At 35.8% G+C, this 22,772-nt stretch overlaps 3 protein-coding genes across 4 annotated transcripts; 1 reads left to right on the top strand and 2 right to left on the bottom strand.

Moving 5' to 3' along the window:
- The first annotated feature begins 4,970 nt into the window (after positions 1-4,970).
- On the top strand, positions 4,971-6,146 carry LOC114195333. The gene is made up of 2 exons (XM_028085756.1): positions 4,971-5,260; positions 5,491-6,146. The coding sequence occupies exons 1-2, from the start codon at positions 5,200-5,202 to the stop codon at positions 5,874-5,876; spliced, it is 447 nt and encodes a 148-aa protein (XP_027941557.1). The 5' UTR covers positions 4,971-5,199; the 3' UTR covers positions 5,877-6,146.
- A 322-nt stretch (positions 6,147-6,468) lies between these two features.
- Positions 6,469-9,125, bottom strand: LOC114193492 (UDP-glycosyltransferase 87A1-like). Of its 2 annotated transcripts, none has more exons than XM_028083320.1 (2): positions 8,350-9,125; positions 6,469-7,695 (listed from the first exon to the last, which is right to left on the bottom strand). In XM_028083320.1, exons 1-2 carry the CDS (start codon positions 8,843-8,845, stop codon positions 6,821-6,823), a joined length of 1,371 nt encoding a protein of 456 aa, XP_027939121.1. In that variant the 5' UTR covers positions 8,846-9,125; the 3' UTR covers positions 6,469-6,820. The 2 variants fall into 2 exon arrangements, with proteins under 2 accessions (XP_027939121.1, XP_027939120.1); XM_028083319.1 differs by having other exon boundaries at positions 6,469-7,698; positions 8,350-9,121.
- A 10,978-nt stretch (positions 9,126-20,103) lies between these two features.
- LOC114195079 lies at positions 20,104-21,423 on the bottom strand. Its single transcript, XM_028085473.1, has 4 exons — positions 20,971-21,423; positions 20,781-20,885; positions 20,249-20,669; positions 20,104-20,111 (listed from the first exon to the last, which is right to left on the bottom strand). The coding sequence occupies exons 1-4, from the start codon at positions 21,421-21,423 to the stop codon at positions 20,104-20,106; spliced, it is 987 nt and encodes a 328-aa protein (XP_027941274.1).
- Between the last annotated feature and the right edge of the window lie 1,349 nt (positions 21,424-22,772).

Here is a 22,772-nt window from a genome sequence, read left to right as displayed (position 1 = left end):
TCCTAGCTTCATAATTTTTTTTTTTCAATTTTTTTGATGAAAAAATGTTTTTGCTTCTTGATTTTTTAAAAAATACTTCTTAAAATTAAGGAATTAGTATTTAAATTTCGAAATATGTATAAATTTAGTTATCTTTTAAAATATTTGTTCTGCTTTAAAAGAACGAAATCTTTTAGCATTATATTATTTAAATATCTAAATTAAATGTGATGAACAGTCTAAATATTAGAAAATATAAGCGTGGCACTTTTTATTAATTAAATTGTGTATGTCGTTATAGTAATTTGAAAGTAATAAATTAAGCTAATTCTTAACACGGCCGGTAGGTGAATTCAATTTTTAAAAGTATAAACTGAATTAAATGTCGAAATTATGTAAAATAAATATTAAAATTTATTTATACACTTGAACTAAAAAATAAAACTTAGTTGATTTGAATTCAATTTTTTATTTTTATTTTTTAAGTTTAAATATGTTTTTAGTTGTTGAACTTTAATTTAAAATTAGAATTCACGTGTGTCCACGATTTTGATACATTTTGATATTCAAATTATAAAAATGAATGAATATAGTCGTCATTTTAATCTAATCACATCAAATTTTTCTTTTTTTATGTATCAACTAATTGCTAACATCTGAGTTATTTGTATTTTCTGACACATTCTCGCTTCAATGTGAATAAAGAAATATATTTCACACATAAACAAACCTAACATAATTATGTTAAAAAACTAATGTATTCAAAGTCCAGGACTAAAACATAACACTTATTTTCTATATTTCTATTGAATTTGAATTTAATTTAATTTTAAATACCTAAAATTTGGATACAAAATTTCAAAATCAATCACAACTAGATACCAAATATGAATATGGAATTTTATAAGATACCATAACTTATTTATGTAAATATGATCCAATATTTAATATTCCACCTTTATGATTGAAACAAGAAATACACACTTAAGAACAAATATCTGTAGTATGACAAGTTACAACTTAATTTATTAAAAAAAAATCTAACAACTATTTGACGATTTTAAAATATTTTTTTAAATAGTTCCTAAATTAAATTTGTACATAACAATACATATTTTAATACAAATTAATTTATTATTATTAAATTACACATAAAAGATAAATTGAAAATACATTACAACTAAAGAGCACTACAAATAATATTAAAAATTTCACATAATTTTGACCAAAATATAAATATAAGTCTAAAATAAAATTACAAATTACAACTAAAACATATAATATAATAATTATCTTAAAACACTAATTCATCAATACAATCATCATAAAATGTCAATATATTTTTATTATATAGAGACCATGCAGATAATTGCTTATCAAAGAAAATGAAAAACTAATTAAAAAAATTGTAAAACAGCTATCTTCTTTATTACTCCAATAAAAGTACTCAAAATTAAGTTTTAGACCAAATTTTAATTATCTTTTTGTACTGAAAATTTTAAATTTATTTTTCGATTTTCATTAAAATTATTTCTTATACTAAATACATATCAATTAAAATATATTATTAATAAAATTAATAGCAATAAATAAACTAATGTAAGAACCTAAAAAATGATATTTTATGATTGATAGTGTTTTTAAAATAGTGAGATTCAATTATTCTAATAATAAAAATGTTTTATTACAAATATGTTCTTAATAAACATGTTTCATTATTTTAAAACACATCATATCTCTATTCTAAAGTTCTTTGTCTTCCCTCGCTCTATTTAATCTATTCGAAGATTTGAGACGTAGGAGTGATCCTTTTGGTAAGCTCTTCAAATCCAATCATTCAATTTTTTCAATTGAGTATGTTGATTTTCTACATTTTTCTTGGTCCAATCTATTTTCTCTTGGTATGTAGGCTTGCTTTGCTTCCATGTGATTTTAGAGTCATCAATATGAGTCTTTATTGATCAATGATTATAATGGTATGGTATGATCATTCTTATGATGTTTCTATGTGTAGATAAAACATCCTGAAGAGTTAGATGCGTTTTGGTGTCCTAGTGTTGTTTGATCAATTTCATCAAGTAAGGGAAGCTAGCATTTTTGTGAAATTAAAGTGTTCTTTAGTGAGTTGAAACAGGGGATTCTATGAATTGATGGCATGAATTTCCTTTGTTTGAAAGTTTGTTTTAAATTGGAGCTTATTGAGATAATTATGGATAACTTAAATTATATTTTTGTGGTTGAGAAAATGTAACCTAATGTGCTGTGATATCTTTACATTTTTATGCATAAAGAGGTTTTGTCTAAATGGAAGGATATGAATTAGAAGTTTGTGTATTAGTATAAAAAGTGTGGAAGCATTTAAACAAATCAATTTGAACATCTCTATGTAAAAAAATTAGATTTTGTGTTTGTCTTTGTAAAATTGAGTTTTTGTTGTTAATCAGAACATCTTAATGAGACCTTTGATCGACTATATTTGACACTTCTTTAGTTAAGAGATTAATATATTAAAAATTATGAAGTTTATTGAGTGGAGAATAGCTCAAGAAGAGTTAATTTGCTCAATTAAAACTCAAAGTTATAGTTTTCGCTTATAGTATATTATTGGGCGCCATTGTAGCGCCGCTAGGCTGCACTCAAACAATGGCCACTAACTTGCGAGCACTGGACACCAAGGGGTCATAACATCGAGCGCCACCCTATTTTCCTAGTCTTAGAAAAAATGGGATTTTCACTTTGTTAATTGTCAGATTGAGTTGAAATTTTAACAGTAGGTCCTAGGCACATGAATCTTTTTTTTTACTGTTGAGATCTTTGATTTGAGTTTTTGTTGGAAAAATGTTGTTCTTCTCTTCGATGTACTTAATAGAAAATAAATGATGTATTTTTTTAATGTTTTCTTTGATTTAAATGATATTTGGTGAGTTTGGAGGTGAAACTATCTTGAACTCTACTAATTATTCATACTCATGTAGAGGAGGATGATTAGCTGATGAGAGTGGTAAAAAGTCCTGTCATAAGGAGGGCCCACGGTTCTTATGATCGTGACTAGGGATGTCAAAAAAATCTGTACCCGCGGATAAAACCTATAACGGGTAGGAAATGAATATTGTAAATGGATATCTGTGGGTAACGGGTACGAGTATTTTTAATACTCGCATGTTAACGGGTGGGTACAGTTATTATAGTATCCGTACCCGTGGATACCCTTACCCGCTATACTCTAATTTAAATTAAAAAAAATATGATTAAAATATTAACATATTGATTTTGAATGAGTTATTTTTTTATCAATTAGTTTTAAGAAAATTCATTTCTTTGTAAATTGTCATTCAACACTATTTAAATGAGTTATTTGGACTTTGGTTAAAATTTATGAATGTTATGTATTATATTTTATTTGAATTTACGATTAAAATATGTTGTTAAATATTTATTTTTATTTTTTTGTAAATATCTGTGGGTACCCGTGGTATTAAAAAATTATGCGGGTACCCGTATAACGAATATGGGTACTGGTACGAGGCAAATATTTATCCAGCGGGTAGGGTACGGGGGAGCTACCATAAGTGCATAACTTCATGAGTTTGACATAAGTGCATGTTTCTAGATAAATTGAGTCTAGAAAAGTCTAATTTTATATATGATCTTGTGTGAAGAGTGTAATTATATCTAATATGTAAATTTAAATGACTTAGTATATAGTGGTTATGTGTATCTCTTTTTCAGCTAGCTTACCCTTGAGTGTTTTATGTGTTGTTTCTTCTTTTGCGATGATTACTTTATTGGTGTGAGCAGATGAAGATGCATGAATAGAGGCACTTCTGGCGAAGGAGGGGTCATAACGTCGAGCACTAGTTTTCCAGCGCCACCCTATTTCCTAGTTTGAGTTATCTCAGGGAAAAATGGAATTCTCACTTTGTTGATCAGATTAGCTAAAATTTTGACAGTAAGTCCTAGGCACATGAATCTTTATTTGTACTATTAGGATCTTTAATTTGAGTATTGGTTAGAAAAGTGTTGTTCACCCTTTTGATGTACTTAATAGAAAATAAATGATGTAATTTTTAATATTTTCTTTTAGTTAAGTGATATTTTGGTGAGTTTGGAGGTTAAGTTATTCTTAACTCCACTAATCATTCATACTCATGTAAATGAGGATGATTAGTTGGTGAGATCGGCAGGAGGTCTTGTCATAACCCAAGGTTGTTATGACCGTGACAGGGACTAGCCTTACGTGTGGTAGCTCGGTACAGTGGTGTATTGGCACCAAAGTGCATGACTTCACGAGTCTGACTCAAGTGCATGTTTCCAAATGAATTAAGTGTAGAAGAGTATGATTATATGTGTGATATTGTGTGAAGACCATAATTATATATGATGAGTAAATTTAAATAACTTAGTATATTGTGGTTATAGATATCTCTTTTTTAGCTAGCTTACCTTTGAGTGTTTTTATGTATTGTTTTTTATTTTGCAATGATTAACATATTGATGATAACAGATGAAGATGCAGGAGTAGAGACACCTCTAAAAGATGAGGAGCCACCTGTATGAATTGTTGGATGATGTGAGAGTAAGGTTGTATCATTTGGAGTAGAGTTTTGTTGGTCTAATAGTTTGAATGTATAAATATTATATTATTATTGTAGTTTTATCTTTATGATAATTATATTAATATATTTTTGTACTTTAAATTTTTTGTTCTTTAATATTAATAATTAAATGTTTAATTTTAATAGTTTTTTATTGTTAGAATGTTACATTAACTAAATTATAAAAAATACTTTATGAATAGTATAATAAATATAACTCATTTTTTAATTTAATAAACTACCATAAAAATTGAAACTAGTTATTAAAGAGGGGAAAACTTACCAAGAATTTTAAAAACTAAAATAAGTGTGTTTCAAAAAGGATGCAGCATTAATAGTTTGATTTGAAGTTTCTCTAATTAAATTTGTCCATCCATAATTCGTCTTTATTTTTTATTTTTTCCAATTCAACACGCTTTCTGTCGGCTCCACGGGATCTATAGCATCCTTCCTTTCTCCCGAAAGTTTGTGGAAACCCCCTACGCAGAGAGAGCGGAATTGCATAAATTCATTTATAAGACACTTTTTTTTTTTTCCTTTAGTTTTTTGAAGATCAAAATTTTAGTTTTGAGGAAGTTTGAATCACAGTGGGTTTCTCTCATCCAAAAATGTGGGCTCTCTGTTTATGGTGGTGGGTGAATGGCCGGATGCTAAACCAAATTCTGAGATGGCTGAAGAAACCAAAGGTACTAAGAATTCTATGTCTTGCTTCATCTGTTGTTGGATTGCTCTTTAATGCACTGAGTTCCTCTTTCAACCATCTACTGGGACACTGGAGCTGGTGGAAGATGCTTCTTTACATTCTTTTCAGTTTCATCATTTGCCTTGCCGTCTTGTTCGCACCGGCAAGGTCGAGTTCCACCTCGTGTGGCGTTTTTGGTTCTCATAATCACTTCTGTTTATTCCTTTTTCTTAGATGACAAGGTGAAGGATAAACCAGATGCATACGGTATAATCTCTTGTGCTGCTTTTGCTATCATGTCTCTTGGCATGTCAAATCTCACTCAATTTGGATTCCAGATTGATCTACTATATTTCTTCTGCGGTGGTCTACTAGTACAACTCATGAAGATCAAATTGTGGTTAGTCATGGTTGGAGCAGGTTTCAGTTATTCCCTCCTCCAGCTTCGAGACTATCCGCGCGACACACCAGAGGAGAATCTTCAGCTCCTCCAGCTTCAAGAATATCCGGGCGACACACAAGGGGAGAATCTTCAGCTCCCGGACCAAAATCATTATTGTTGGTGGTGTTTCAGATCAAAATTATTTTGGACCACGAAATTTATAGTGATAAGAAGATAATTTTAGAGATTGAATTGGGTTCTCTTTTTATTATTATTATTTTTATATATAAAGAGTCATATCAGTATTATTAACTATTTTTAATTTTAGAGTTTCTAGCCAACTGAAATGTGTTCAGTCTACAAAACATTAAGCATAAATACTTGTTCTTTTTTCTGACACAATATCGACATACTTCGGAGTCAATTAAGAAAACACATCCTAAAGTGTTTTTCACATCATCGTGCATCCTGTCCAATCACTATCACAAAACACTATTTGGCACTACTTCAGTTTTGTTGTCATATTTTATCTCATTGCTTAAGGTGTCTTGAATATATCTTAACATTCATGGAAAATAACTTTTTAATTACTAAATTAGCTAAATTTTTTAAATCATTCACTAATTTTTTATTTTTTCATTTTCAATATTTCAAAATTATTTAAAAATATATAGAAAATTGTCAAAATTTACTAGTTAAAATATTATTATTCCATTTTTAGTGGCTATGGCTTGAATAATGCATGAATTGAGAGAGTAAACTTGCAAACACTGTATCAAGCCTCAAATTAGTAAAATAAAATAAATTACCAAGCAAGTTTCTACAGTGGGAAGGTTTAACATTTCTTTTTCTTTTATTCAAAATAACACTAACAAACCAACAACGCAACTATTCAAGGCTTTATACAAAAGCAATGAGATTAGTTCCACAAAAAGAAAGTCGGAATAAGAAAAGCAAACCACTTGCGAGGGAGAGATGTTGGTGTAACTGAAAATGAGTTTAACTCATTCCATCAACTCGGTACAGGAGTTTTAGGAAGAAAATATACTCCCTTGTACAATATATATAAATCATTTCAGTGTAAAAAATGTATTTAAAAATGATCAGAGAACAACACAAACTGACACAGCATTTAAGCTTTCTCGAAAAAGAAATTGAAGGTTTAAAATAAAACCAACATTTTTACTCTGGTTTGGCACCATGTAATATGCTTGAAAGAAAAGCAGTGATATCAGTTTCCGATGATCCTCCAATTTCAATTGCAGTATGGCATAACAGTTTCAGCTCTCTGCTTCTTTTTCTCATCACTTCATCACTATTCAAATCCATGAATTTTCTTATAAGACTAGAAATTTCATTTTTTCTCATCAAAGTGTCCTCTTTTACCTCCTTTTTCACCCTCCACCCCACCTTCAATTCCTCCACTATAAACTTAGCATTAAGGGGTTGGTCCATAAATATAGGAAACGCCAAAAAAGGAACACCACAAAAAACACCTTCTCTAGTAGAATTCCACCCACAATGAGACCAAAACCCCCCAATTGCAGGATGCTGCAGCACCTTCAATTGATCACACCATGGCAAAACTAGTCCTTTATCCCCACACAACTCTTTCAACTTACCATTTTCTCTGGGTTGTACCCACAAGAACCGAGCACCACTATCACCCACACCAGCTGCAATTTCATCAAATTGTTCATTAGAAACCGAAAGAAAACTCCCTTGAGAAATGTACAACACTGAGGCAGAAGGTTGGTTGTCAAGCCATTGAAAGTAGCCATGTTTAGAGGCATCAATGTGGCCATTACCAAAACAAGGTATGGCAGGGCCAACAGTGTGAATGGGTATGGAAAACTCTGCTTTCAAAGCATCAATGGCTTTAGGCTCAAGTTCATATATGGTGGGGAATAACAGATATTGCGCTTTCTGCACCCACGGTATAACATTCAAAGCCAATTCCAACAATCTTCGAGTACGCCAACTTTCATCACTAAGTGGAAAATCTGCCAGACGAATTGATGAATTCCCCGGAATATAATCCACACGTTTCTCACCATCTTCTGCACAAATATCTTACCTTTTGATTAAATTGGCCTTCAAATATCACATCCAAGAATTGATACGTAGAATTGATTGGACGAATAAGTAAATTAACTTTTAACAAATTTCAAGAAACTCCATGTACCATATGTCAAAATTCTCGTCTTAAAAAACTCAAATCTTTATGTTAACAACTTCCAAGCATTAAACTTGTGTTTGGAGTAAATACATGAAATGAGAGTAAAATATAGTAAGAATAGATAATATAATTGTTTGAATTAAAAAAAAATTATGATTAATTTAATTGGTATAATAAATTAAAAAATTAAAAAGTAGCATGACGTGATAGTCCCCTTGCCCAGTATAGTATAAAGAATATTTTTATGATCCATTTTGGTTTTCCTATTGAGATATTTAAAGAGTGTGAATTTTCAGTGAAAACTTTTGGAATTAAAAAGGTGAACAATTCAAGTTGATCACTGTTTTTAAAATAGATTTTCGGAAATAGAAAAGGGCAAATCCACTTTCATAGGCCAAAACGATAAAGAAAAATAAATCGCACGGGTGGAGATGTTCTATTTATTGACATTTAATTCTTGTTGAAAGATTGGTAAGTGAAGCTATAGAACAATTATGGTAATTTTCAACACGGTTTTGTGAGCGTAACTGACCTGATAAGTTTACAGGGTAGTGACCGTTTCGCTGGAGAAGATGGTAGTGTTTGAGCACCGCGAAAAACGACGCGGACATGGGCCAAAACGACGCCACGGGAATGTTTCTAGCGTTGGCGAGGCGAACCACCCAGAAGAGGTAAGTGTCGTAAATGATTACTGTCGGCGGCGGGTGGAGGCGATTGAGGAACTCTTCAAAAGGATCTTCCATTTTGGTCATAACGGCTTCAAGAAAAGTGACGAAGTTATTGGCTCGACTCTCTTCGGAGGGAATAACGTTGGGGATTGTGGCGAATCGGATGTTGTCGGGTTTGGAGTCGGAGCCGATGAAGCCTAGCCATTCTTCGGTGACCACGAAGGTTACGAGGATTTGAGAATGTTTGGAGAGGAACAACTTGCAGAGGTTCATCATGGGATTCACGTGACCTCGACCTGGATATGGCACCGCTACCACGTGGCAGGCCATGGTTGGTGGAACTTGAACCGGTTGCGCCATAGAGATAAGAACAGTGTTTCGAAAGTGAGAAGAAAGAAACCAGAATCAAATATTTAGGCTCTCTTTGATGAAGATTTGTTTGGATCAGTAGGTGTATAAAAAGTAAGAAAGAAAGTAGGAAAAGAGAGTGAGAATCAGAATGAAGGGAAAAATACAGTGGAACCAACCAGACCAGAAAAATGTGAAAAATGTGGCGTGATCACGTGACTAGTCAATGATTACTGCACTGCAGCACCACCTCGTCAAATGACACTCTTCAATGTTGTATACAGTATACTGTGTCTGCTTGCCTGGGACGTGTGTCTCGAATGTTCACATATATGACACTCCATATAAAAAACGAAAATATATTCGAACATAAATTTCGAACTCATGTTTATATTGGTGACGTGACATTTTCTTTTTCTTAAAATTTTTTTAAATGAAATTTAATCGATGGTCACGTGCACGGAAGTTTTTGCTGTAAATTTTTTTTGGCAAAACGAAATCAGACATGAAGAGAGAAAGTAAGACAAAATAGAAAACTTGTAGAGTGTTGGTGAGACAGGGAGAGAGAAAGTCAGAGGAGAGGCGGAAACAGCGTGAGAAAGTCGGAGACAGCATGAGAAACTCGAAGGAAAGGCGGAGACAGCGTGATCAAGTCTTTGGAAAGGCGAAGACAGCGTAAGAAAGTCGGCGGAACGGCAAAGAGAGAGTGAGATAGTCGGAGGAAGTCCAGACAGAGAAGTTGTGGTGTTACAAAAGCGAGGCGGGAGGCGGTCATCGTGAGAGGACACACCTACGACAGCGACGATAGTGAAGGGGATCGAATCCAGTGGAAGCGAGTCGACGACAACGATAACCATTCCACCGGAAGCCGTTCTGCAAGACCGTTTTAGTCTAAGGTTCGTGTTCTCAAGCAATGAACACTTTGAAACTAATAAAATTTTATTTGTTGGTCAGAAAGATGAACTTTAAAGGGGTAGTACAACCATCAATTACGTTATCAAGTGGGGAGTACACCTACCCCAATTGGGGAGTGCTGTTATATATTCTGGTTCATAGTACCAGTTTTTATGACCATCTTAAATTTGATTTTTTTTTTATTATGATCAATTCAAATTTCGAATAACAGTTTTAATAACATTTTTTTTGGTAGGAAATAAAATGTTCTTTAAAGTATCAATTACATTACAAAGTGGAGAGTAGAAGGACCCCAATTGGGGAGTGCTGTTATATATTCTGGTTCCCAGTACCAGTTTTTATAACCATCTTAAATTTGAAAATTTTGTTAAGTAATTAATTTTTTTTTCTTTTATTATGATCAATTCAAATTTCGAAACACAGCTTTAATAACATTTTTTTTTGTAGGAAATAAAATCTTCTTTAAAGTATAAATTATGTTACAAAGTGGGGAGTAGAAGGACCCCAATTGGGGAGTGCTGTTATATATTCTGGTTCACAGTACTAGTTTTTATAACCATCTTAAATTTGAAAATTTTGTTAAGCAATTAATTTTTCTTTTATTATGACCAATTCAAATTTCAAAAAACAATTTTAATAACTTTTTTTTTGTAGGAAATAAAATCTTCTTTAAAGTATAAATTACGTTACAAAGTGGGGGAGTAGAAGGACCCCAATTGGGGAGTGCTGTTATATATTCTGGTTCACAGTACCAGATTTTATAACCATCTTAAATTTGAAAATTTTGTTAAGCAATTAAATTTTTTTTCTTTTATTATGACCAATTCAAATTTCGAAAAACAGCTTTAATAACATTTTTTTTGGAAGGAAATTAAATGTTCTTTAAACTATCAATTACGTTACAAAGTGGGGAGTAAAAGTACCCAATTGGGGAGTGCTGTTATATATTCTGGTTCACAGTACCAGTTTTTATAACCATCTAAAATTTGAAAATTTTGTTAAGCAATTAATTTTTTTTTTTATTATGACCAATTCAAATTTAGAATAACAGTTTTAATAACATTTTATTTTTGGAAGGAAATTAAATGTTCTTTAAACTATCAATTACATTACAAAGTGGGGAGTAAAAGTACCCCAATTGGGAAGTGTTGTTATATATTCTGGTTCACAGTACTAGTTTTTATAACCACCGTAAATTTCTAAGTTTTGATAACGTATTACATTTTTTTTATTATGACCAATTGAAATTTTGAATAACAATTTTAATAACAAATTATTTTTCCTAGGAAACAACATGTTCTTTAAACTATCAATTACGTTAGGTACTGGGGACTACAACTACCCCAATTGGGGAGTGCTGTTATATATTCTGGTTCACAGAACCAATATTTATAACCATCTGAAATTTAAAAATTTTGTTAACCAATAACAATTTTTTTTTAATGACCAATTGAAAATTCAAATAACAATTTTAATAAGAATTTATTTTTCGTACCAAACAAAATGTTCTTTAAACTATCAATTACGTTACAAAGTGGGGAGTAGAAGTACCCCAATTGGGGAGCGTTGTTATATATTCTGGTTCACAAAACCAGTTTTTATAACCATATGAAATTTCTAAGTTTTGTTAAGCAATTAAAATTTCATATTCATTATGACCAATTGAAATTTCGAATAACAATTTTATTTTCTACAAAAAAAATGTTCCTTAAATTATCAATTACGTTATAAAGTGGGGACTGCAACTAAAACGAGTGGGGAGTCATGTTACATATTTTGGTTCACACTACCACTTGTTATAACTGTTCTGGTTCAGAAAAATACTAGATAATTCTTCACCAAAACAAAAAGAAAATACTTTAGACTTACTTAGGTAAAAAAAAAAATCATCCCTTGACCATGGGAGCAACCTTCTTATTTATAGAATAATCAGTTACAAAATATTAAATTCTGCAAATACAAAATAAAAATGAAATTATCTTCTACTCCTAAAATATCTCTAAAAATAATAACAACCTTATTAATTCCTAAAAATCCCACCAAACACGGAATTTAATTTAGTTAATATTCTCCCTCGGTGCCCCGCTGACCCGATCTACTACTACCGATCTGCTAAATGCTAAAAACCCATATATCCTCTCGGTCTAAAACCGAACCACCTTCTCTGGACCGGTACATAGCTCTCCAACTTCTGCACTATCTCGTCTTCAGAACGAGGAGAGCAGAAGTTGTCTTGTCAATAACTGCTCTTCACCACTTCCCGTAAAATCATCATTACTCCCTGCATTCGCGCCACGTGTAACCCATCCAATGATCCCACTTTACTCTCCTTTTTGAATATCAAACGTCATTTCTTTCCCCCTTTAACCTACACAACTCAACCATCCCTTCATCTTCTTACTCCTCACACTCGAGCTCTTTCGCCTCCTACCTATCCTTCTCAACCGCCATTTCCTTTTTCCAGGTACTTTTTCTTTCTCCTTCAAATTTCACGCTTGTATCCCCTTGCTCCCTTTGCTTGCTTCTTATGCATTATCTCTGTTCTTTGTACTGTGTTTTAGCTTTGCGATTGTATCCCCTTCCTTGATTATTCATAACTCTCTGAAAAACCCTTATCACACCGTCACCGTAATCACTCTCCATGAATTCCCACTATAACGTCCTCTATTCCTGGGCCCCCCTAGCCTTACGCAGGGAAACCTCATCCATGACTACCCTCACTAGAATTAGGGCTTTTAGACACCACCAAACCTTGTGTAAAAGCAATGAGACAAATGTAACTGTTATCGCCTGCGATGGTGATGAACCCATTTGCAGGGATGGTAATTTATTTCCCATATCCCCTAAAAAATTTACTTATATGTATGTCACCTTATTTGAAAAACTAGGTTTACGACTTCCTTTTAATACCTTCGAAAAAGAACTCCTCACCATCCTGAATGTCTCTCCGTGCCAACTACACCCTAACAGCTGGGCTTTCATTCGTGCCTTCCAAATTTTATGCACCCACTTCGGTATCACCCCCTCAAGCAATATGTTTCTCTATTTCTTTGAATTACGAGCTCCCCATAAACAACTATTAGCTTCCCTTAGTGGTGTTAGTGGCCGAGCTCTCCTAACCTTATACAACTCTTCTTATAAGGGTTTCAAGGGTATTTTCATAAAAATAGTCGCTCCCGATCACAGCCCTTCCCTCCTAGAAGGCTTCCCCTTATATTGGTGCCAATCGCCTAACCTTCAATCCCCTCGGCAATTAGAAGACCTGGACCCTTCTGAGAAAAAAGACTGCCTGATGCTGGAACAACTGGATGTTATTTTTGATACTCGAAAATTATTAGAGTTGGAGTTCCGAGTGGTGGATCTAAAATTCCACATCGGTACTTACTTTACTATTGTCCTTTTATTATCTTATACTTAATACCACCTCCCTTTTAACCAACTCTACTTATTTTTGCAGAGAGCCTGGTGGCGATGTCCCATGAAGATATGTTAAAACGAGCTCGCCAACTCAAAAAGCAAAAAACCATAACTCCTGGTGCAAGTTCTTCAGCTCCCCCTCCTCGTATTGAGCTTCATGAAGAAACATCGGAACCCGATCTCGAGCCCTTAACCAGAAAATTCAAATCCCGAGGCAAAAAGGCAATCGAAGTCACCTCGCAACACTCAACCTCACAAATTCAGTTAGCTCCCCATCAGACAGTGGATGACATCGAGATGAGCTTCTGGCACCCCCAATTCCTTCATTCTCAGCATGGTCGGAAACACAACTACCTCCGCCACGATATCAACCTGCTAAGGACACAAGACCTCAAAACTCTTCATGGGAGTATCCTGGCTAATCTCCATAAAGCTGAGGCATCCAACTTTATGCTGATGGACCAATTCAACCTCTAATCCACTCAGAAATCCCTTGACTTAGAACAAAAGGACCAAGCTTTGGCACTTTCCCAAACCGAAACCTCTCGCTTGACCAGTGAAGTTGCCGAGCTAGCCAACCAAATAAAGGAAAAGGACGAATCGCTTGTTGATTTACACCATGAACTGAAAACTTTGGAAGTCGAGAAGAAAAGTTGGGTTCTCAAAGAGAAGGATCTTCTTAACAGCTCAGAACTCCTCAAAAACCAAATCGGTTCTTCCCTGAACATGGGATTCCAGCTTGCTCTTAGTCCGAGTTCTCTGCCCTGATGCAGATTTATCTCTAGCGAACATCTCTAAGTTTGTGGTCAATGGACAACTAGTGGATGCCGATGACTGAGATTCCCTACTTTGTATTTAGGCTTATTTTTTGTACTACCTTTTGAACTTGGGGTTTTTTTTTATTTGCTGCTCCTTACTTATTTATCTATTGTGCACAAACACTCAACCTTACTTCTCCCTATTTTTATTGTTAAATCTCTTGCTTATTTTTCCTCTTGAACTCCCTACTTGATATTAAGAAACTACGTACTTCTAACTTATACAACCAACCTTAATTTAACCAACCTTTAAATATCTCGACTGCCAACTGTTCTATACTACACTCCTAATCGACTTCAATGCCCTACAACCCCGATCTCGATCACACTAGTTTAGTCAGTTCCTTAACATCTAATATCTATACTTCTCCTAACTTTGACCTTTTGTTGCCATCAACCTTCGTTTTACACCCCTTAATATCACTTTATTGGCCGCTTCTGCTTGTCCATTTGTCTGAGGATGCTCCACCGAAGAAAAAACCTGCTTAATCCTGACTTCATCGCACAATTGCCTCCCCTGTGAGCATGCAAACTGAGTTCCATTGTCCGAAATAATTCGACGTGGAACACCAAATCGGCATATTATATTCTTCCAGGTAAATTCCCAAACCCGACTACCCGAAATCACAGCAACCGGCTCGGCTTCAATCCATTTTGTAAAATATTCTACAACAACAATAAAAAACTTGAATTGTCTCACCCCTTTAGGAAACGGACCCAGAATGTCTATTCCCCAAGTGTGAAAGGGCTAAGGTGTATTAATAGAGTGCAGCACCTCTGGTGGCGCATGGCTCCAATCAACATGTTTCTGACACGACTCGCATTTCCTGACATACTCCATATAGTCATTCTTCATAGTGGGCCAAAAGAACCCTCCCCGAACTATCCGCAACATCAATGCTTTCCCCCCCAACGTGACTTCCACATATGCCCTCATGGAGTTCGGTCATGAGCCGAAACGCCTCCCTCCTTTCTACACAAATCATCAAAGGCCTAGAAAATCCATACCTAAATAAATGGCCATCGATCAGTGTATATCGGCTTGAGTTTTTCTTTATTTTTCGCGCCTCATTCACATCCTCAGGTAACTTATTATCTGCAAGATAGCTTTTTAAAGGTGACATCCAAGATTCTTCAGCCATCAAAATCTCCAAAACCTGATGTTTCTCCTATGTATCTACCCGAGGAGCTACCAATGTTTCTCTTATCACCGACTTATGCTGCCCTGGTTTCGAACAACTAGCCAACTTGGATAACAAATCAGCTCGGCAATTTCGCTCCCTCGGAACATGTACGAATTCAAAGAGAACAAAATTTTTTGCAATAGATTGGACTACCTCTAAATATTTAGCTAACTGTGGATCACGAGCCTGGAATTCTCTGGTCACTTGTCCTGCTACTAATGCGAAATCGCTTTTGACTAACAACCTAGTGATACCCATTTCTTTAGCTAAAACCATCCCTGCTATCAAAGCCTCATATTCTGCCTGGTTGTTACTAGCTTTGAAAGCAAATCTCAAAGATTGCTCAATCAAGACTCCCTCTAGTCCTTCCAAAACTATACCAGCACCATTCCCTCTCAAATTAGAAGCCCCATCCACTGATAGAATCCATGATATTTCTTTTATGCGCCGATCCGCAACAGGTGGTTCAGATAACTCTACTAAAAAATCAGCTAAAAACTGAGCTTTGATCGGCCCTCGTGATTCATATTGTATCCCATACTCCGAGAGCTCTATTGCTCATTTAACCAACCTACCTGATATATCAGGTTTTTGCAGTATGTACCTGATCGGCAAATCCGTCATCACCTTGACACTATGATTTTGGAAATAATGTCTTAAACGCCGAGCCGACACCACTATAGCCAACGCAGCCTTCTCTATAGTCGGATATCTCACCTCAGCACCATGAAATACACAGGCTTCTGATCCCTACCAGACTCACGTACCAATACCGAACTAACTGCATGCTCAATCACCGAGATATATAACGCTAGATCAGCGCCCTTCTCGGGTTTGCACAATACCGGTGGTTTACCTAGATACTCTTTTAACTTTTGGAAAGCTTCCTTGCATTGATCGGTCCATTGAAACTTTTCATTTTTCTTCAAGCATTGGAAGTAGGGGAAACCCCGATCTCCACTTTTAGCAAGGAAACGGGACAAGGCCGCCATCCTCCCCGTCAATCTTTGTACTTCTTTAACATTGCTTGGACTCCTCATATTTATGATGGCTGCACATTTATCTGGATTAGCTTCTATTCCCCTCTCGGTAAGCAAGAAACCTAGAAACTTCCCTGCCTTGACCCCAAAAACACATTTCTCGGGATTAAGTTTGAGTTTGTATTTGTTGATTGTGACAAATAATTCCTCCAGATCTCCCTGATGCTTTCTCTCCTTTACCGAGGTGACTACCATATCGTCAACATACGCATGCACATTCCTCCCTAACATGGACACCAGAATTCGATCCATTAACCTTTGATAGGTAGCTCCTGCATTCTTTAACCCGAAGGGCATTACCCGATAACAGTAATTAGCCATTCCTCCCATAAATGTTGTCTTATCTTCATCTAATGAATGCATTTTTATCTGATTATAGCCTGAATAAGCATCCAAGAAACTTAACAAAGTGCAACCTGATGCACTATCAACCAACGCATCTATATTAGGCAAAGGATATGAATCCTTTGGGCATGCATTGTTTAAGTCAGTAAAATCAACGCACATTCTTCACTTTTCATTGGACTTTTTTACCATCACCACATTCGCTAACCAAGTCGGATATTGTATCTCCCGAATATGAGCCGCTTTTAACAGCTTACATACCTCCTCGGTAGCTGCCTGGGCACAATCTCCACTCAACCGTCTGCGCCTCTGAACTTTAGGTTTAGCCGAAGGATTAATGTTGAGTTTATGGCATAAAAAATTGGGATCTATTCCTGTCATATCTGTTACACTCCAAGCAAATGAAGAAAGGTTTTTCTTCAGTACTTGTACAAGCTGTTGCTCTTGCTCTAAACTCAAATCTCCTCCAACTCTTAATTTCTTTCCCTCTATGAGTACCTCTTTTATCTTTTCCACGGGCTGAGGTCTTCTCTCAGAATGTACTAGTCTAGGATCTAACTCGGGATCTATGACTACCTCCGTTGTGCTGACTGAGTATGCAACCTTCCTTCTTGACCTTAGACTATCTTCATAACATTTGCGAGCGACTTCCTGATTTACTGATAAAGTGAGCACTTTCCCATCATCAGTGGGAAACTTCATTTTCAAATGGACCGTCGATACCACTGCTCCCAACTTATTGATAGAAGGTCTTCCTAGCAGTAAGTTGTATGATGAAGGTGTGTTGACAACTATATAACGTATAAATATAGTCTTAGCATCTTCTTTGTCTCTAAAAGTCGTTCGAAGATCAACACACCCTTTAACTTCCACCTGATCTCCTGAGAAACCAACAAGTACTCCATCAAAAGGCCTTAATTGGTCCGTCGGTATTTGCAGCCCTGTATAGGTGTGCCAGAACATCACATCGGCAGAACTCCCTTGATCAACTAGAACTCTATGAACATTTCTTCCCATCATGATAACAGACAGGACTATAGGATCATCTTCATGTGGAACTACTCCCTTTAAGTCTTCACTCGAAAACACTATAGCCGGAACTTTCTTCGACCTTTCGATTTTTGCCGTAGTCATGACACTCCTTACATATCTTTTCCTAGCTGAGCTGGTCTGTCCTCCTCCCACGAAACCTCCTGCTATTGTATTGAAATCCCCCAGCACAGGTGTCTCATGCAAATCGGGGACCGGACGAGTTCGAGATGGTTCCGCATCTGTATCAGATTTCATATATCTCCCCATGAGTCCCCTGTCTGCCAACGTGGAGAGTTGGTTATTTAAAGCGTAACACGAGTTCGTGTCATGACCTCCGGCCTGGTGAAACTTACACCAAGCGTTCGGTCTGCTTCCGAGCGTTCTCCCTGTAATATTGGGATAGCGCATATGTTTAGATATTTTCGCATCTTCCAATATTTCGGCTGCAGCCAACATGAAACTTGGGATTTTCCGAATTCGTCAATACTTAGTCCTTTGCTGTGCTATGTAAGGAACGAAACGACGATCCGGTCTAGTCCGAGATGGAGTCCTTTCTCTTCGATAAGTTTTGACATCTCGTTCACTCTTGGTATGGGCCAATGTTCTCTTGTCCCCTGCTTTTTTTATGACGCATGGCCTCTTCGGTCTCTATTTCCATAGCTGCCCTTTGCCTAATCTCCATTAAGGTCTTCGGGGGAATCCGGTACAGAGATTCACCGAAAGAACTGGCTCGGAGCCCCTTCACAAAGGCTTTTACAAGTAAGCCCTCGTTAGGGTCGACTACCCTCATGCTAATATTGGTGAAGCGATTGAGGAACTTTTTCAATGATTCTTCAGCATTCTGTCGTATATCAAACATGTCTGCCATCTCCACCGGCTTAGCCCTGTTAGCCGAAAATCTTTCGAGGAAAACGCGTTTGAAATCGGCGAACGAGTTGATTGAGGAGCTCGAAATAGTGTTGAACCATTCAAGAGCGATTTCGGCTAGCATTGCCCACAAACATTTTACAACGTATTGTGTCATTCCCCCCTGATATCAACATCCGGGCCTGAAACACTTTTAAATGTAACTCTGGATCAGAACTTCACGTGAAGGGTGCGATCTTTGAGATCACGAAATTTTGTGGAATTGGCTTCTCCATGATCGTATTTGCCAGAGGGATGGTGTCGCCAACCTTGGAATTCAACTGGTTGGCGTATCGGTAACCAAACCTGGTGGCTTCCAATCTGTTTTGCATCTCTTCGTTTGCCTTCCGCAACTGTTCCTGTTGTCGAAGTGCATCTTCTAGGCGTTAGTGCGTTTCTTCGGCCTCTTTGTGTAGTCTTTCTCTCTCTCCCAGAGCCTCTTCCCGAAGAGCCTGTAGATCTTCCTCTGCTTTCTTATGGGTCTCCTCCTTCTCCTTTTCTAGCTGAACCTGGTCAACTTCTGCCTTCAGTTTAATTTCTTCGTTCTGTCGTTGCAGCTCTAGAATGCTCTGCATTATCTGCTGCCTAGTCGGCCCTTCACGTGTCGTACCTCTGCCTCTGTTCATCCTTAGTTCTGTCTAGTTTTGCTCGTTCTTCGAGTGGGGTCAGAATCGAGTTTTATCAAACCCCACGGTGGGCGCCAATGTTCTGGTTCAGAAAAATACTAGATAATTCTTCACCAAAACAAAAAGAAAATACTTTAGACTTACTTAGGTAAAAAAAAATCATCCCTTGACCATGGGAGCAACCTTCTTATGTATAGAATAATCAGTTACAAAATATTAAATTCTGCAAATACAAAATAAAAATGAAATTATCTTCTACTCCTAAAATATCTCTAAAAATAATAACAACCTTATTAATTCCTAAAAATCCCACCAAACACGAAATTTAATTTAGTTAATATTCTCCCTCGGTGCCCCGCCGATCCGATCTACTACTATCGATCTGCTAAATGCTAAAAACCCATATATCTCTCAGTCTAAGTCTAAAACCGAACCACCTTCTCTGGATCGGTACAATAACCAGTTGAAATTTCGAAGTTTTCATTACCTTTTAATGTTAAATTTCAAAATTACAATTACATTTGGTAGGCAAAAACATCCACTTTAAACTCACAATAACGTTAACAAGGGGGGAGTGGACCTAACATAAGTGGGTAGTGCTGTTACATTTTTTGCTTCACACAAACACTTTTTTTAACCAATTGAAATTACACACTTTCATAAGTGGGTCAACACTGGGGACAAAAAAAATATTTTGTGGGGAATTAGGCTCAACATTTTGGTACACAGCCCCAACCTACTTAAGTAATGACAAATACATGCCAACCACAAACTGCTCAAACTCAACTTCATATGGTTGATAATTCCTGGCCTTCAAAATATAATTTCCCAGTAGGTTCAGTGAGGACTTCTATTACATATTTTTTTATCTCACAGCAAAATGGGGAGTGAAGGGAAATTAAGTGGGGTGTTGTGTTAAATAATTTGGTTCTACCACCTACAACAAACAAAAAAATATTACTGCTGCGCAAAATAAAAGCGAAACATCTAAAAACCTGCAACATACATTTTCACAACAAAAATAGATAACAGAATCATGACAGACTTTCTCCTGTAAAATTAATCCATAACAAACATTCATAAATAACTCAAAATAAAATACCTGTGGTGTTTTCAAATTAACAACACCAACCAATTTGTAGTGATTTCAACTTCTTCTTTCCATAAACAGAATATGGTGTTTTTGTGGCAACACTCTTGAACCGCATCCGAGGTCGGGCCTTCATACGATCATACATATTGCTTTGTTGTGCACCATCATCTTTTTCATCACTCATTACATCATCACGTGGATCATTGAAAACATCATCACCAACTTCATCTCGGACCTCATCCTTCGGCTGTTGACCCTTCCAATTTGCAACCAAGTCATCCAATGCGGACATAGATTGTTCCAAATCAACTATCTCTGCTTCATGATCTTCTAGTAAACGCTCAACCTCTTCCTTGTCCTTCAAATCTTGGGTTTTGTATTCAGTGCCAAATTGTTCAAATGCTTCTCTTACAATAACATGATGAAGTTCTTCCTTTGATACCGCCACATCAACAATAGCCTATGCAAGAAAACACATGTGTGACTTCAATAAAAACTTACAGATTTCAAACATAACTAATATAGTTAAACACGTCCACACCATGTTCTAATCAAACGTAGTCTTCATGACCTTGTCACCCACGCTCACATTCATCCAATACAACAATCGTGGGAACAAGTTCATCTTACACTTGAACGTTGACTGGCAAACAACCAAATGATCAAATGACCATAACTGAAAACATAAATCATTAATAAAATCAATTTATGGAAAATAAAAACCATATGTAAACAACATTAAAAAACATAAATCACTTTACCTCAAGCAAATAGGCACATCCAACCACATAGAACTCAAATCGACTTGGTTCGTTCTGCAATGCCAATGAAGCACTACACAAGCTAAACACCAAATACTCGTACACTAATGTACCCCAATTATATTTTCCAATATTTTCCATGTCATCAACAATTTTAAAAATAACGGGGAAAACACAACCCTTTTTACTTGCAAGCAAGAACTCTGATATTCCTAACACAACATATAGCTTGCAAAATAATTCAACATCACCAACATCATCATCAAATTTCATCAAAAAATCATATATCAACTTAACATCAACTCTTTGACGCCCAAAAGTATTCCACGTCTCACTCTCCACAACTTCCTCATTTAAATCAATTTTTTCTCCGACCACCCTCAATCCTAACCCTAAACAAACGTCTAATAAACTAAAGTCCACCACTTCACCACCAACATCAAAACCACCCATTCTTTCAACCCATTTAATACATAACTAAGATAAAACATTTCTACTTATCTTCAATGATTGCTTTAACATGGAAAACCACCAAAACAGGGTGCTTGCAATATACTCCTTTTGTGGCACAGTTAACTTTTCGTTCAAAGCACCAATGCACTTCGCTTTACAGCAATGACGAAAATACATCTCTGTAAAAAATCATAAATTTACGAATTTCACAAAAATTAGATACATTAAATGAACAATTATTTCAACACCTCAATCAATTATTTCAACACCCAAACTGCCCTATTTTGTACACTGATAAAAACAAAATCAGCAATACACCCAAATGGAAATTTAACTTCACTGAACCAAACGCTCAATACATAATTCCATGATTCGGAAACCCTACAGCTAAGTAAAACTGAATTGAAATCGGACATTTTCTGCCATAAGAGGTTATTAAAAAAAATCAACGATTAATAAATACAATAAGGCCACAAAAAGGTTTCTACCCACCGTGGTCGTTGTTGTGTGCCGGAAGTGTTGGATTTTTGGAAGCCCTAGTGGCCGTCTTCTGAAAAAAACACTAACTCTGAAAACTACGTCGTCGATGAGTTCTGGTCAGACACCTGTTCTCCAGCAACCACAAAAGTCTTCTTCTATGGCTTTTGATCTCTCTCTTTCCCTGTTTCTCCAACAACTGGACTTTACCCACGCGTTCCTATCTCTTTGTCTGCAATGCCTTCCTCTGCCTCTGTCACACAAACAACACTTTCTCCACCTCTACTCCGACTTTCTATCTCACGCTAACTCCACTCTACAAGGCCTTCCGATCGCCTTTCTCTCTCCCTGTCTCACCAACACTACCAAGTTTTCCAATAGATCTTACTTTCTCTCTCCACATCTGATTTCATTTTGCCAAAAAGAATTTACAGCAAAAACTTCCACGCACGTGACCATGGGTTCAATTTCATTTAAAAAAAAGAAAAAAGGGTGCCACGTCACCCATGTAAAAAATGAGTTCGAAATTTATGTTCGAATATCATTTTCGTATAAAAAACAAGGCACTAACTTTCGGCATCTACACAGTTATATTAAGATTAAAGAATTTAGGCTTAATTTTTTTTCCATGAACTTTCTTTTGTTTGGTCTTTATTCTCTCAAAATGTTTAAAATGGTTTTAATTTTTGTAATTTGTAGTTAATTTAGTTGTAAGACCTCTTTTTTCTTTTATTTAAAAAAGTTGAGTCTGGTCTGATTAGAGGGCCCATGGCCAGTCTACTAGGGACCTCCAAAATCCCCCTTTCTGGCCACTAACTTTCAATTCTGTCTCATTTTCAAAAATAAAAATAAAAATAGTTCACCTCTTTTTT

Source organism: Vigna unguiculata, chromosome 8, assembly GCF_004118075.2.
Source record: "Vigna unguiculata cultivar IT97K-499-35 chromosome 8, ASM411807v1, whole genome shotgun sequence".
In the NCBI taxonomy this organism is placed as follows: domain Eukaryota; kingdom Viridiplantae; phylum Streptophyta; class Magnoliopsida; order Fabales; family Fabaceae; genus Vigna; species Vigna unguiculata.
Note: the sequence above shows the minus strand (reverse complement) of the source record. Positions and strands in the feature narration are given on the sequence as shown.

What these genes read in the sequence shown, in the direction of transcription:
- LOC114193492 (XM_028083319.1), bottom strand. Translation starts at nt 8,845, where the DNA reads ATGGCGCAACCGGTTCAAGTTCCACCAACCATGGCCTGCCACGTGGTA. An exon ending in CTACCCTGTAAACTTATCAG is followed by an intron (nt 7,699 to 8,349) that starts GTCAGTTACGCT and finishes ATATTTGTGCAG; the next exon opens with AAGATGGTGAGAAACGTGTG.
- LOC114195333 (XM_028085756.1), top strand. Translation starts at nt 5,200, where the DNA reads ATGGTGGTGGGTGAATGGCCGGATGCTAAACCAAATTCTGAGATGGCT. An exon ending in GATGGCTGAAGAAACCAAAG is followed by an intron (nt 5,261 to 5,490) that starts GTACTAAGAATT and finishes CCTTTTTCTTAG; the next exon opens with ATGACAAGGTGAAGGATAAA.
- LOC114195079 (XM_028085473.1), bottom strand. Translation starts at nt 21,423, where the DNA reads ATGGGTGGTTTTGATGTTGGTGGTGAAGTGGTGGACTTTAGTTTATTA. An exon ending in GATGTGCCTATTTGCTTGAG is followed by an intron (nt 20,886 to 20,970) that starts GTAAAGTGATTT and finishes TTATGTTTTCAG; the next exon opens with TTATGGTCATTTGATCATTT. An exon ending in ATGTGAGCGTGGGTGACAAG is followed by an intron (nt 20,670 to 20,780) that starts GTCATGAAGACT and finishes TTTCTTGCATAG; the next exon opens with GCTATTGTTGATGTGGCGGT.